The sequence below is a fragment of the Drosophila subpulchrella genome, unplaced genomic scaffold (assembly GCF_014743375.2).
Source record: "Drosophila subpulchrella strain 33 F10 #4 breed RU33 unplaced genomic scaffold, RU_Dsub_v1.1 Primary Assembly Seq354, whole genome shotgun sequence".
NCBI lineage: Eukaryota > Metazoa > Arthropoda > Insecta > Diptera > Drosophilidae > Drosophila > Drosophila subpulchrella.
In genome coordinates, this window is record NW_023665577.1 from 7,581,069 (window position 1) to 7,596,913 (window position 15,845).

Below are 15,845 nucleotides of genomic sequence, written 5' to 3' on the forward strand. Positions count from 1 at the left end.
CTTCGGCCAGATCTCACTTTCTTTGCGAGGACACGCCCGGTAGGATGTCCATGTAGAGAGCGAAGTCCCCTCGGCATGTTCCTTCACACTGGGATTCTTTAGTGGATCTCTGTTATGGTATTGTTTCCTGTCGGTGAAATCCCACAATAAAGGGCAACATCTTGGATTATGCGTCCTAATTCATCTGCACTGACCTCCTTCAGTCGAGTTTGGAGTTTTCCTTCCATTTTTAATTTAAAGTTTCCACACCGCCTTTGCACGAACACCGCCAAAGATTAAATTTCTTATTCTTTGGGCCGCGGCTAACGGCGTTCTTCGAAAATTAACTCGCGAAATCTGGTATTTCCTTAGCTCATCTGAGTACCGCCCTGAAAAACAGACCCGACGAAAAGCTTTAGCCGCCTGTTTGCCTCTCGCTCACTCATATGCTTAGCTCAATCTTATATGTATATTATCCAGCTTTGTACAACTTGTCATACAGACCCACACAATTTCCGAGATAACCGAGCCTATACATAGGGTACTAAAGCACTCGGTTGTTATTGTTTGAGTTACTGATAAGCGAGTACAGATTAAATATCAAAAACGAATTGTTCTTCGCAAAATAAGTAAAATATAAAAATCGGTACACATTACAAAATGTTAAATATTTTGTCAATGCTATCTTTTTAATTGTTTTGTTCGTTTGCAAAGATTCTCAGTGCAAGCCAGAGAAACGTTAGGCTACAGAGCGCTGCTCGCCAACTTCGTGTTTTTACACTCACACTAATGCAAGGCAAACTTGTGATGGTATGTGTGTGCCGACCACTGATCTACGTTATACGTGGGCGAGCAGAGGGTGGCCAGAACACTTCCCTATACTCACTAGATAGGCCGCTGCCGACCCCTGATATAAAGCAGGGAAGAACGCTATAGTCGAGTACCTCGACTATCAGATACCCGTTACTCAGCTAAAGGGACCAAAGGGAAATGGAGATATGCAAGCAGCAAAGCCAGATTGAAACGCGCCACCTACCGGCGGTAGACACATTTAAGCGTTATGGGCGTTAGAGTGGGCGTTGCAAATTTTTCACACACATTTTTTTTCACATTTCAGTTAAAATTTTTAATCTAGCATGAAAATTGTGGGCGCCACAGGCTTGGCGGTTTGTGGGCGTTAGAGTGGGCGTGGCATTTTCGCGTAACAAACTTACGCTGCGTACAAGGCTACTGAATCTAAATCTGAGATCCCAATTCTCTATCTTTGATAGTTTCCGAGATATCCACGTTTATACTTACGATTTTTTTAAGTTTGTGGGCGGTTTGTGGGCGTTGCAAACATTTTTTTGAGTCAATCGATAGGGACTGATGAGAACAATACATTTCAGTTAAAATTTTTATTATTTTATATTATTTATAGCTCTTATAGTTTCCGAGATCCAAGCGTTCATCCGGACAGACGGACATGGCTAGATCGACTCGGCTAGTGATTGTGATCAAGAATATATATACTTTATGGGGTCGAAACACTTCCTTCTGCCTTTTCGACGAATCTAGTATACCCTTTTACTCTACCAGTAACGGGTATAATAAATGTAATTGGTATGCTTGCACTTTAAAAGTTAAGTAGTTGCTTTGATTTTAGGTATTTCGTGGCCTAGAATTTAAGGTTAGAATTACTTTAATATTGATTTAAGGAAATTTGTCGCTTACCATGTCTAGTATTGTCTTTTATTTGCATACATTTTACATTTCTCGGGAAGTGACTCCCCGTTAAGTTGAAAGGGTAAATTAGATTCGTCGATAGCATGTAGCAGGTAAAAGGAAGCGTTTTTGGCCCTATAAGGTATATATAGCCGAGTGGAAGGAAGGAATATCTGTTGCACTAAATAAGGTTCCCCTTGCTACACTCTTCAATACATTTTACATACATATTAGACCGTTTTTTTTTTGTGATAGTTGCTAGCGCAAGGCTGCAGCCCTTAGTTTGCTACCACAATGAGTTCCTCATTAAATATTTCGGAGATTTCCAAAATATTACACTTTAATTCGTATTTGTAGAGAAAACTGCTAAATCATTTTTTTGGTGTATTGTCCTCCGCACACAACCTTTCTCATATCACTAAACGTAAGCGGACCAAAAAAGAAAGAGGCGGCAGCCGATGAGCCCACCTTACATTTATTCCATCATGAATGTAGCAAGTTGAGACTGAGAAGTTTTATGCTCAGTTGCCTTTCTCTTCTCCGCCGGTACGAAACGATCGCACGTAGTGCAGATGCAGTGAAAAAGTCTGCTCATTAAAAGTGTTTCGGTCTTCCTGTAAAGCACGCTTTTATATGGACAACCAACTACCTTAGATTCACGTTCTCAGAGAGCTAATGGAAACGCACGGTGACTGCTCGAAAGATTGCATTCTGGGCACTCTCACACAGAGTAGCCTTAGTTCCCTTTAGATTGGAAGTAGACTTCTCCCTCAGGCCATTAGGTGCACACATGTTATTGATATTGTTTGACGGAACTTTCGTTCTTTTGAGTGGTTCTATGTTTATATGTACATATATTCCCTGCAGTTCCACATGTTACCAACGTGCCAATGACATCGACGTGTCAGCAATGTGCCAAATCCCTGCAAGCATTTTCTATCCCGGAAGACCCTATTTAGAGACTTCTAGAAGTTAAATCGATCGTCCGCGATATCGCATTCGGATCGCGGAAGTGACTCCCGTTGGGAAAAAATGTGCCACATGGGCGACACTTCTCCGGAAATCGTTTTTCCGCACAGTTTTATATTATGCAAAATTTGTTCTATCGTTTTCCTATCTTCCTGAAGGGACTTATACCCCCTTCTCATAGAGCGCATCCGGTCGAAGCGGTTGAAATTTTTTAGAAATTTGAAACTCCGATTTCCACAGAGCACATCCACCATCTACCACCCGATAACAGCGTATCTGGCTAATCGAACCAAGCCTCTTGCTTCTGCGCCTTCCATTTTCGATTGTTCCCTCTCATCATTGTTTACGTTTTCGTAGTGAATGTTTCAATTTCCACTGTCAAGAAGAAGAGCTCAGAGTTGTACCGAACAAACATCGCCTTACTATCGCATAAAAGAGTCCGTCAAATTTGGATGGGGAACTAACTGGGAAATTTTTGGAGCGGCAAAACGCTATTACCATCCGTTCAACGGATGATAGATGGTTGATGGATCTCTGTGGGAAGACGCTATTAGATGGTGACTTCTTATCGATAAGTGTATATTTTGTTTTTGTAAAATGTGTTGATCTTCCATAAGACGATAGTTTTTGATGTTAGGCGATAGTTTCTTCGTCCAATTGCTTGCAGGGGTTCGACCGAGCCGACGCTCTCATTCGACAATCGTGTCTAAACCGACTCTCCCTCTCTTGTTAATTTCATCAATTAGTTGTATGAACCGAAATTTATTTCATAAACTTCGGTTTGTGAACCAGTTGGGATTTTTGACAAATGTGAAAAGCCTATTCCCACTGACCCCGTCAACCATCATGCTCCACTTGTTAAAGTACCATAAGACGATAGTTCAAAACATTTCTCTATCTTTCTCAATCTGAGTTCAAATTGCTGACTGCGTACAATCTTTGCCGTCCCCACTCCCCCTTTATAGTATGACCAACCTATAGTAATATTTCTAATACATATGTACACAAACCGGGAGTCGGTTGCCTTAGTTATTTTAAAATACCAAGTGCCAGCACTTAGCGGCATATGGCGGATAGGACCAGAGGACCAGAGACGGAACCTAGAATCTATCCATCCAAATTAAACATCGATGTTTTTGAAAATTGGAAAAACATCGATGCATCGATATCTCCATCGATGTTTCTGCACCTCTAATATCAAAATTGACGACTATCTTTAACTACGAGATAGTTTGTATTCGATTCGGTGCGGCGCGAAGTGTCCTTTTTACCTGCGTATATATCTTTATAGATATTTTATGATAAACACAACGGTAAACCACCCCCTTGCTTGATACACACAAGCAAAAAAAGGAAAACTAAATCAGTTCCCAAATAGTAATTTCTTTAAGTGGCTGGGAATTTACGAATTAGTTGGTTTATTATTAACAATGTCATTTTGTTCAACCTTTCCACAATTTTGCTTTATTTCGATCCATTTGACTAATTTCACAACAAACAGGGTGCGAGCGAGACAGCTGGGTAGTGACTCGCTCTTGATTTCACCATTTGTAATTATACACGTTACTCGTAGAATACTTTCGTCGGAAAGTACATATGTAATAAGTAGAAGAAGCGTTTCCGACCCCATAAAATACATATATTTTTGATCAGGATCAGCCGAGTCGATCTAGCCAGTTCGTCTGCCCATCTGTCCGTATGAACGCTAAGATTTCGGGAACTATAAGAGCTAGAATGTTGGATTCTTGGGCTTCCTGCGCAGCGCAAGTCAGCAGGGTGTTCCGCCCACTCTAACGCTCTAACCACTCTTCAATCAAACAATTATCGAATATTGTTCGTCTTTCTTTAATGTATGTCTAGTACTGGAACAAAAACGATTTTGGTTTGATGATGTCTATTATTGGACTATTTACAAAAAAGGTGTAATCATCGTCTTTTGGAGTTATGCGCACTCATTCTTAGCTAAATCTATGCTAGTACTTGATACCCGATTTTCTTTTGCCACAAAATGTCTGGAACATGTATGTAGAATTAACATCATGCACGTTCAACAGCGAAAACGGAACTATAATGTTATTTGAGAAGGATAATATTGTCTTTGATAAGGATGAAAACGAGATGGATATTCCTGACTTTGATATATATGAAAATGAGCGCCAAGGCAAGAGGTATCCATATCCCTTCTTTCTGGAGGAAGACAAGTGGAATAGCACTGATGATGACTTCTCGATGTCCTGCCCAACGCCCATACATATTACCCATAAGGTAAGTGTTAGTAACACTCAAGTTAGTGATACACATTTACATAAAAAGAGTCAGTGAGTAATCGCCTTCCTTCCTCCTATTAACAGCCAGAGGGCGCCCACACCAGAACTAGCACCACACAAGCCTCCTCTGCCGAAGACCTTGGAACCCCGATCTCCGTCGAGCCCATCATCTGCGATAGTAGTAGTGGAGACGGGGACGACGTCGTGGCCATCCAAATCCCTACCATCTCCACGCTCAAGGAATCTGCCACGGCCTCCGTAGCTCATACGCATTCTCGCGAGCGCAGACGACTGGAACGTCATTCGACTCACGCTCCGAGTACGCCAGAAATCATCAAGCAATTCCTGCCTTTTGAGAAGGTAAGCTTAGTTTATTCACTTTGCTGAAAAACATATGGAGCTTAAATATTTAAAATACGTTTTTCTCGATTCATATGTAAATTTTACAAATAATTACCCGACTCACGCTCACTACCTCTACAGAACAAAAACAAACCTGTGCCCATTGTGCAAAAATGAGCAGGTAGATATTCGACACATTATTTGTACCTGCCCAGCTCTTTCCACGCAAAGATCCCTATTTCTCCAAAAATTAAATATAAAATATGAACTAGCATCATTAAAAACTTTTATAAATATTACATTTTGTAAATACATAAATATTATAGGTAAGTAATATTAAAGTAATCCCACAAGCCAACTCAAACCCCAATCTGAAGACCTTAGTTGATATGGCTCTAAACTAAACACCGTCAGGTCTTAGTTTAATACTAGTAGTTAGCTTTAGTTTAATAAATAAACATTGTTCTCTCTTCTTACTCTTAGAGAAATTGGCTCATAAGGTAGTTAAGCTGTCGACAAGCTCGTCCACCGTATCCCCAGCATTATGCTTACTTTATTCCGTTACCAATTTACAGTTCAAGGCTGCCTACACAAGTAGCGACACCAACCAAATAGAATTCGAAGAGGATAGAAGCGCCATCTCCTCAATCTCAGCATCAACCACATGCGCCACCGCCAAGGAGTCCCGGACCGCCGAGGTGTTCAGTGATGCCGATCCCAGCATTGGGGAAATAGAATTCCTGAATATAGACCAGGTCAGTTATTGTTAAACTCGTATTAATTATTTCATTCAGAAATGAACCCTTATCGCAGCTGAATGAGTTTTCCACCTGATCTCCAGCAATATTTGAATTCTTTCCTCTCTTTAATGTGCAGTTCGTGAACACAGACACAAGTAATAGCACCTCCAACACCTCCATCATCGAAGCGGAAAAATCAGACATTGTAGAGGAAGATAGTAGTGCCGAAGAGGAGAACAGAACTGAATCAGCCAGCTCCTACTGTGGGGAGTCCAACAGCGAGACAAGATTCAGCGAGGAGATCGCTGGTCACGCCTCGCCCGTTCACCCTGTGGCTAGTACCTCCCAGTTAATCTCCTCGCAAGTCGGTGGAAATAATGTCACTCGGAAACGAGGACGTCCTGCCAAGGATCATGCCGACGGACCCAATCCCAAACTTATGTTGCGCATGAATAAGGAGCAAAGAAAGGCCTACGAGGACAGGTTAAAAAACAACGAAGCAAGCCGCATCTCGCGTCGAAAAAAGAAGAAAAGCGAGGAGGAGGAGAAAAAAGGAGATAGTAGTGCCGAAGAGGAGAACAGAACTGAATCAGCCAGCTCCTACTGTGGGGAGTCCAACAGCGAGACAAGATTCAGCGAGGAGATCGCTGGTCACGCCTCGCCCGTTCACCCTGTGGCTAGTACCTCCCAGTTAATCTCCTCGCAAGTCGGTGGAAATAATGTCACTCGGAAACGAGGACGTCCTGCCAAAGATCATGCCGACGGACCCAATCCCAAACTTATGTTGCGCATGAATAAGGCGCAAAGGAAGGCCTACGAGGACAGGATCAAAAACAACGAAGCAAGCCGCATCTCGCGTCGAAAAAAGAAGAAAAGCGAGGAGGAGGAGAAAAAAATCGAGGCCGACCTCGCGGCCGAGAATCTGCGACTCCGTGAGTTGGCCGATAAAGTGGCGTGCCAGGAACGCAAGCTCAAAAAGTTCCTGGTGGAGCACTCAAAAGTATCATTTAGTTTGGATACTTTAAGACGGGCTCCCGTTTAAAAGCTGCAAGAAACATGATTTTTAGTTCAGAAAGAAACTCTTTATCAAGAAAAAGCTGGAAGTATGTATTGTGATTCTCCTAGCCTTAGATAGCTTTAATGTTCAAAAGAATTAGTTCGCACCATATTTTTTGAGTACTGCATTATATATAGAATTATTGATTATTTCATAGATTGTCATAAGAATAAAAGTACGAATTTTTATTATAATGTATTGTATTACGTCATATTATAGACCAAAATAGATTTTTATATTTTTTATTAACACTGAAATTCGGATTGTAAACTATAAAATAAATTTGTGGTTGTCCTTATCCCATAGCGAAATCGAATCCTTTTGGTTTCTAAGCAGACGGTAGAAAGTGCAATCAGGGTAATCATTGTATCTGGGAACACAGTTTAAAATGCGCGCCAATGCTTCGATACTTGAAAAATCAACGGCATTTCGATATTACGCCGTGTTGCTAGATTAAAGCTTTCAGTGTAGATATAAGGGTTTTTATCATGGCTTTAAGATTAATGTAAAAGCCATAGGAGTGAGCGAGAGTCAAATACGCGGATCTGTTTTTCAGCGCGGTACTCAGATGAGCTAATGAAATACCAGAAAAATACTAGATTTAGTGAGTATCAAAAGCGGTTTTGAGTTTATTGGAATATGGGATTTTTTTAGTAGAAGTCGAGACTGTTTCGGGGAATGTGTTTCACCGTCTGGTAACACTGGGCTTATGTTTTTTTTTCAGGCGAGCGGTTCGGACGTCCGCTGTGGATTTTTAACGGCCGCGGAAGTGCATTTCTAATTGTTCTCGCAAATTCTTTGTGTTGCCTCCGTTCCACAAAAATTATGTAAAAAGCGTGGCGGCAGAATAAGGGGAAATGTCGAAACGCAATTAACTCCAACTCAATTCGCTATTTCCCCAATTGTGTCCGTGTTTGTGTGTAGGCTAAGTGCAAGTGTGCGAAACTGCAATGCGAGTCCGTATCGAGTTTTCTTGATTTCCCAACCAGCAAAGGAAAAACCGTGCAACTGCAATCAAAAGTTCAGCAGCACTTGTATGGATAAACGGACCTACCTGTCTAATAGGTGAGTTTCCAACCAGATTGACAAGTCGAAAACCGGCATTCCAGTTGGAAGAACGAGAATAGGGCATTGGTACACCAGCACTTAAGTTGGAATTAAAAGCAGAAATTCAAGCCAGACACACGCATACCAGCACACTTACGCCCACACCCTTGGATCTGTGTACCTACACGGGTCCCCAGCTGAGTTGTTGCTGCCTTCACAGCTGTATTTTGTTCTGATAACGGCACCAGTAGTATGGAGATGACAGCTGTCCCTGTCTCCCCACTGGTTCTATCCCCTTCTGACGCACTACTGTTATGCCAGGCCAAGCGAACAGAGACTTTGTTATTGCTTTGGGGTGGGAAGGACCACCCAGAGTATCTATGCAGTAATACTACGCAGTTCATAACGTCACTATATGGACAGTAGAATTCCAATATCCCTTCATTTATAATATAATCAAGTGTAATTTTCTCGTTCGCATGTTAAAAACTAAAAGTAGGTTCTAAGCTCCAAGTATCTATACGCTAGTTTTAATTTGACATGCAAACTAGGAAATCGGACAATATCTATTGAATTCCAACTTATACACATGTGTTCTGCCCAACAAAATTAGATCTACTCACTGGCCCGGTTCCTGGAACACAAAATATCTATATTAAACATTTTGAAATTAACGATGTGCAGTGAACAATCGAAAGTTTGGAATTATTCAATACATAGAATATTTTGAAAAGTCAATAACTCATTAATTTAATAAATTTTAAACCAGTCAATTTTGAAAAAGCTTATTCGTGTACGACTTTATTTTGATATTTGCGGACCAGCTGCCTTATAGCACTGACTAATGCCCTCTCACATGTCAGAGGGAGCCTCTCCCATGATGCTTAATATTTTGTGTAGCGTACCTCTGCTATTGTGACTGGCGTGTTCCGTCGAAAAGGTCAGACGTGCGTTGATCTATGGCTGAGGTAAAGCGGGTCAAGACTAAAAAATGTCACAAAGGGTGAAACCAGGATGGGATTGGTGACGTTTTTAAAATGATACTGTACTTAACCCAATGAAATGAGTCAATTTCCTAAGTATATTTCTTATTTAACTGCCCAGTTTGCTTATCAGCTTGTTCGTTCAAATGTAGTTCACATTTCCGCTCTGAGCTTGACTTTTTCTTCTTCGTATAAATTGTAAAGTCGTTGTATAAAGTCGACGAATAATTACTGCTGTCATGCGCTATAATATTGAAGCGAGTCAGCGAAATGTTAGGTTATCTGAACTTAATGTTAAGCACCTAATATATTAAATATCGATTAGGCACCAAAAGTTCTGAAATAAAATGTCGATCAATAATTAATCAGCTTTTAAACCTTTATAAGTGCTTAACCGGTATATGTCACCAACATAAAAAGTATAAAATAATATTTTGTAATGGTGACGAAGAATTCGGTAACTCCTGCGGTGCAATTTAACCAAAATTTTATCTCATCATTTTTATCAATCTTATATGTATGTATGTTCTCCAGCTTTGTACAACTTGTCATACAGACCCTCACAATTTCCGAGATAACCGAGCCTATACATAGGGTACTAAAGCACTCGATTGTTATTGTTTGAGTTACTGATAAGCGATTACAGATTAAATAGCACAAACGAATCGTTCTTCGCGATATAAGTAAAGTATAAAAATCGGTAAACTTTGCAAAATGTTAAATATTTTGTTAATGCTATCTTTTTAATTGTTTTGTTCGCTTAGCACATTCTGAATTCCATTTTATCCCAACAGATCGCTTGCATGTTCGCTAATTAGCAGTTTCTAAATAATTGGCTGTAACTATAAATGAAAAACCAAAAGGGCAGTTTGTAGTTTGCAATTTTACAAATATTTGTTATCCAACTCGAGTCTAATACAATATTTCTACAATTTGTGTGGTGTTTCATTAAAGGAACTCCCCTGGGAAATGGTTTTAATCGTCGCTCATAAATATAAAATGACCGGGTTCTGTTTCTTTTAAGCCCCCATTTGCAGAGACGTTCGTTGTATTGTACGTATTTATTTAATTAACTTTGCGTTTATATATAGAAACCAATTTCCTGAGGGGGACTGGGACTCCTCGTGTTTTGTTCGCACAAGTGGGAGATGAATAAATATTTATTTTATAAGTATTTTGGTTGATTGTTGTTGGTTTTTTTATAAACATGTTCAACTTTAATGAGTATGTAATATTAAAAGTTAATTACTTTTTGGCACCAAAGAGGGAAAAGAGTAGAGCATTCTATAAATGGGTTGTGCAATTACCTGTACTGTGAATGGGTGCCAAATTTAATGATCTAAATATAAAATCTTTTAGACTACCCAATTTCAAATTTCAAAAGATCACGAATTAAGTGTTTAACCAGACCTGCCACCTCTAATAATTTATTTTCAACAAATGCAATTAAACAGTCGGCCAAAACAATTAAACCAAAATTTGAATAATAACGTTTATAATGGATAACCTTTATTGCTTACTGCAAAAATTCTCAATGTCAAAGAGCTAATATATAATATTAAAGCTTGGCATTTACTACTTGCTACTTTTGTACCTACTTAAAAACAATTAAAAGAAACACTTATTCTTAGTACTTACCTCGCCATTAGCAGAACTTAAGGGGTTCTCCTTCGCCAATGTCAAGATATAAAGCCAGGAAATGCGACTTAAACAAGCTTGCAGTTCAGGTGCAAATGTGGACAAGGTCCGAGGTTGTTTTAATGATATGCTTCAACCAGCAGCCGGTTATTGCAGTCCGGTCAAGATTACTCGACCGATTCAAGGCGAAGGTCACCGGCTGCACGCAACTCGAGCGGGGAGAACTCGTTTTCCAAGCGGTTCGAAACTCGAACACAGCTTCCCCCGCCCGCATTTTATGTCTCCGAGTCTGGGGCGATTCTAAAACAGATTTTTGCGGGCTAAGGTGCCGTCGTTCGTCGTAACCTTGAGGCGTTTGGTTGCTCATACGCCGAGTGAGACGGGCTTTGTTGAAGCGAGTTCTGCTTTCTGGCATTCAAATGTGTGCGACTCTCTAATTAGCAACAAAAAATTTGCTTTGTTAGTCAGCTAACTAAACCCTGAACACTTCTCAATTTATTTGCATATTTTTTCTGGCATATATGTATATATGGCGGTATATGGTTCGAATGTGAAATACGGCGATCCATTGTTAGCGGTATAGTTTAAAGAACTTTGGTACCTACTAAATGTTTATCCGAGAACATGTTTGTTCTCTTTCTCTTTGACCAATTACCAAGCAATTTTTTATAGCTAGTGAATGAGCAACCATAAAGTTTACGATCCGAACATGAATTGAATACGGAACCTGTTTGGTTCAGGTTAAGTGAACTATGATTCAGACTGCAACTTTAAAGTGTTTAAAGAATATTTTTATGGTTTTAACTGCTGCGATCTTTTTACTGATCTTTGTGTCTTTTCCCTACCGACCCTTAAAACTGCAATCAAGAGTTCATTCAACTCATTTTGGCTGGCTCTTACTGCATTGTATTTTTGGTCTTCCCTTTCCATTGAGTGGCAAACAATATAAACCAGTTTCTTTTTACATTTGCGCAGTTTTCCTGGTTTTTCAGTTCGTTGAGCTATGAGCACGAATCGAGGAACAAGCTAAAACTCTTGCAAACAACTTCTGAGAATGTGCAATTTTTTGTGACCGATAAGCTGGTAACAAAGGGAAACTGAACTGCCAGTTTGGACAATGAAATCAGAAATTTATGGTTTATTACAAACTCGTGCCCTGCTTTCATTAGCATATGCCATATTAATTAAAGTATATGGGAGCTATATACATACATTTTTTGATCCATAAAAACTATTTAAAAATAACCAACCCCTAAAATATAAGTTAAATTTGTTTATGACACAATAATTATATTCATGATAAGCTTATCGTAATTACTGACATATAAAATTCTTTGCGATTATTTTTTTCATTAATATGATTCATAGGCATTACAGACTGCTAGACAAGGTTTTCAAAATATTTTTTTGAAAGTGTATTATACTCATAATAATTATTCATCATTTTCAACCAATTTACTTGGAAACTCCTAATATTGTGCTATCGTTTATAGGTGACTTTACGATCAATGAACCATAAACTTATATAATTACCATTAGAAAATGCTTTACGATTCCGACTTTTCAGAGTTTTCATTGACAAATTAACGTACCCATGCTAATGACAAAAACCATCAGGTCATAGATTTGAAAATGTCTCCGCCAAGTTGATTGAGTCACCTCTGTTCCCAGTCCCCTCCGCCTATTCCGTCCCATTTTCATTATCGACACCTCTCAGCAAGTAATTAAGAGTTGAAAAGCTTACGTAAATTGAAAAAGTCACAAAGGGCGAACATTAAACGGAAAGAGAATGGAGCGTCGTAACTCAGATTTATTGTGAGGAGTAACTACCATTCCCCGACTACGCTTCCTCCTCCACTCATACCCTTCTGTCCGAGATTTTAAATACAGTTGAATATCTTTAGGTATAACTTCCCCACGAGGATTTTTTAACTAAAATCTTATAAAGAGGGTTTTAAAACTATCCTCAAAAATACCATTGATTTCCTTTATTTCCGTAGTATAACTGTGTATTAATACATTAATTGTATCCCAAATATCAATTAATCTTTGGTTTCTTACATTGCAAATTTCGAAGTATTTTATATTTTATAATATATATATTTTTATAATTAAGTCCCACAAGTCCTTCATTTTCGGGTTCAATCTTTTAAAGTTCCACTGTATTCCTAATTGAAACCTGTTTTCTGCTCTTAGTGCCGACAAAGCCGACGACGTTGACGGAGACGACGGCCAGTCGAGATGACGCAGACCAAACAGCCAGCAGGGGGGTCGTCCACCTCGGCCACAGATTTTGTGGCCCCCGTCACCTCCACGAGCTCATCCAAATTCACTCCCTGCTCCGCCTCCGCCCACGATGTCTTGCTGAACAACTTCCAGCTGAAGAAGAAGAGCTACCGGGTCCTGCTCCATGGGCAGCAGTTGGTGTGGGAGCGTATGCAGAAGATCAAGCAGCCGGCCCAAAACAACCAGACTAAGGCTCCTTTGCCGCCTGACCCGCCCTTTCAGCCTGGGGGGATCTCCTCCTACGGGCCACAAAGTCATGTGCTCCACCTGGACGATGTAATCAGCATAAGGAGCGGGGACACCAAGGCAAGCTCCCTCAAACCTCCAACACCGCCCGGTTCCGAACGCAGTTCCAGTTGCAGTGGCGATGGTGCGCCAGGGAAGCCCACCAGTCAGTACCTGACCATTAACTATGCCGTGAGGCTGACAAAATCCCAAACGGACTGCAACCGCTGGGAGTTGAGGAGACTCACCTTCTTCAACTCGGATCCCTACATAGTGCGGCAGTGGGATCAGGAGCTGCAAATCCGCCTCCAGAGCTCCTCGCCTGCTCGGATGCGAGTGCGTCGTCTTTTGGTTTTTATAAACCCCTACGGAGGTCGTAAAGCGGGAGCTCAGACCTACGAGCGCCATGTAAGGCCCATTTTCCAACTCGCTGGAGTGGATGCCACCTGCATCACCACTCAGAGGGCAAACCAAGTGAAGGACATACTGCTGAGCCACGACCTCGGAGTGTACGACGCGGTTTGCTGCGTCGGTGGCGATGGAACCGTGGCGGAGGTGATCAACGGACTGATATTCCGGCAGATGCGGGATCTGGGATTGGACGAGCAGCGCCCACCCTACATTCCAAGGCCGGCTCTGCCAGTGGGCGTAATCCCCGCCGGCAGCACCGACACCATAGCTTACAGTATGCATGGAACGGCGGATGTGAGAACAGCGGCCATCCATGTGATTCTGGGCCAGCACCGTGGCCTGGATGTGTGCAGTGTTAGCAATGGTCAGACCCTACTCAGGTTTTGCGCCAGTGTCTTGAGCTACGGATACCTGGGCGATGTGGCCGCCCAAAGTGAGAACTACCGCTGGATGGGTCCGCGGCGGTACGAGTACAGTGGTGTAAAGGCTTTTCTGAGTAATCGTGGCTACGACGCGGAGTTGAGGATGCTGGAAGAGCCCGATCTGCTGCTGACCACTCCCCTGGAAGAGGTACCGCAGAGTCCGGACAGCGTGTGCTCACTGGGTGAGTCGGTGCCCTCCGTTTGCTATGCCAATTGCCAGCGCTGTAGCTTCGCCAGCAGCATACAGGAGCAGCGATCTTCTCTGTTCATTCAGGAAGAAACCAGAGAGTCAGAACGGAATCATCGAGAGGAACTAGAGGACTCCCATCTAGCCCCTAGCGAGGCCGCTCTGCTCAGGCCTCGTCCACGACCAGGAAACCTTCAATTGCCTACTGGCTCCGTTTCGTCGATGAGAAACCTCGGCAACGATCAGTGGAAGGTGGTGCGGGGCAATTTCTTCATGATCTGCGGAGCGAACATCACTTGCGCTTGCGCCAGGAGTCCCAATGGCATCTCCCGCTACAGTCACCTAGGCGACGGTTGCCTGGATCTGATTCTGGTCAAGAAGACCTCGCTGCTCAACAACGTGCGCTTCCTGCTGAACACGGGGGGCAGGAGCGGTGATATTGTGAGTACTTATTAGGTTTCAACAACAATTAAAAAAAACAGTAGGCTGGTAAAAAATCAAAAGAAGTATTTAACGAACATCGAATAAATGAATATTTTAAATCTGACACCTTTATTTGAAACGTATTTAAAACTGGGACATCCCGGAAAACAATTAAAATTGTATTATTCAAAATAACTTTATGTTTAATAATTTATTCCCCATTCCAGCGCAATCTGCCGTTTGTGGAGGTCTATCGTACCAGGGAATTCCGGTTCAGGACGTTTTCTGCCGCCGGCGAGGAGGACTACAGTTTAGCAGGGTCTTGCCAGCCGATTTCCCCGCCAGGAGAGATGGCCAACACCAACACCTCAACAGAGTTTTCTAGCTGGAATTGTGATGGCGAAGTGGTTACCGACTTGGACATTACCATGAGGTGAGTTAATTGTAACTTTAAATTGCTTGATTCACTCAATTATTGGCTTACATTTTACAGATCGCACTGTCAGCTCATCGACGTCTTCATGCGAGGGCCACATTCCTACAGCAAGCCCCTCAAGGGTGGTACCACGCCCACAACCCCGGCTAGCTCCAGCGACAATGTCTATTGCTGCTGCAAGGACTAGAAGCTTTAACCACATAGAATTAGCATTAATCATTGGCCGTGACAAGTAGCTCGTAGTTTTGCGTAGGGTATCCTTATTCGTATTCGTACCGTGTTAAAGAGCGGGTCTCCCCGTCATTGTTTTTAGCATAGCTCAATAAAGCAACTGATATTATCGACTGTATTATGGCATCTGAAAGATGCAAAAGCAAACCGAAACATTCCCCTCGGAAAACGTGCATTATTCACATACCTATATATTTACAAATTGTGTACTGGTATACTGGCAATAAAAAATGTGTATATGTATTCAATCTTAATTGGAACTGAATTATAAGGGTATCATTGGGTTTTCAACATAACATACGGCTCCATGCTTTTGAAGAACAGAGATTACATTTACTCCATTCTCTATACATCACGCATGTATGTATTTTCAAAAATTTTAACGTTTTCCTGGGATTTATGAAGATTGGATTAAAAAATTACATAACTTGGTTGTTACGAAGTTTAGTTCGTAGCAAAGGGCAAATTAAAATTTTTAAATACAAATTCTGAGAATTT

At 41.4% G+C, this 15,845-nt stretch overlaps 2 protein-coding genes across 7 annotated transcripts; both read left to right on the forward strand.

Annotated features, from left to right (window-relative positions):
* Positions 1-1,535: 1,535 nt before the first annotated feature.
* Positions 1,536-7,334, forward strand: LOC119560007 (eukaryotic translation initiation factor 5B-like). 6 transcript variants are annotated; one of them, XM_037873281.1, is made up of 6 exons: positions 1,536-2,371; positions 4,513-4,673; positions 4,738-4,917; positions 5,004-5,279; positions 5,837-6,016; positions 6,138-7,334. In XM_037873281.1, exons 1-6 carry the CDS (start codon positions 2,359-2,361, stop codon positions 7,041-7,043), a joined length of 1,716 nt encoding a protein of 571 aa, XP_037729209.1. In that variant the 5' UTR covers positions 1,536-2,358; the 3' UTR covers positions 7,044-7,334. The 6 variants fall into 6 exon arrangements, with proteins under 6 accessions (XP_037729209.1, XP_037729211.1, XP_037729212.1 ...); XM_037873283.1 differs by having other exon boundaries at positions 1,538-2,371; positions 4,573-4,673; positions 6,138-7,332; XM_037873284.1 differs by lacking the exon at positions 4,513-4,673 and having other exon boundaries at positions 1,540-2,371; positions 4,682-4,917; positions 6,138-7,331.
* Positions 7,335-7,752: 418 nt separating this feature from the next.
* Positions 7,753-15,465, forward strand: LOC119560149 (ceramide kinase). The gene is made up of 4 exons (XM_037873504.1): positions 7,753-8,123; positions 12,923-14,698; positions 14,908-15,113; positions 15,174-15,465. Exons 2-4 carry the CDS (start codon positions 12,968-12,970, stop codon positions 15,301-15,303), a joined length of 2,067 nt encoding a protein of 688 aa, XP_037729432.1. The 5' UTR covers positions 7,753-8,123; positions 12,923-12,967; the 3' UTR covers positions 15,304-15,465.
* The last annotated feature ends 380 nt before the right edge of the window (positions 15,466-15,845 follow it).

Bases quoted from the DNA above. Each gene is read 5' to 3' on its own strand.
- LOC119560007 (XM_037873281.1), top strand. The intron at 4,674-4,737 runs GTATGTAGAATT...TTATTTGAGAAG, and splicing joins CCACAAAATGTCTGGAACAT to GATAATATTGTCTTTGATAA. The intron at 4,918-5,003 runs GTAAGTGTTAGT...TCCTATTAACAG, and splicing joins CCATACATATTACCCATAAG to CCAGAGGGCGCCCACACCAG.
- LOC119560149 (XM_037873504.1), top strand. From the start codon at position 12,968: ATGACGCAGACCAAACAGCCAGCAGGGGGGTCGTCCACCTCGGCCACA. The intron at 14,699-14,907 runs GTGAGTACTTAT...TCCCCATTCCAG, and splicing joins GGGGCAGGAGCGGTGATATT to CGCAATCTGCCGTTTGTGGA. The intron at 15,114-15,173 runs GTGAGTTAATTG...TACATTTTACAG, and splicing joins GACTTGGACATTACCATGAG to ATCGCACTGTCAGCTCATCG.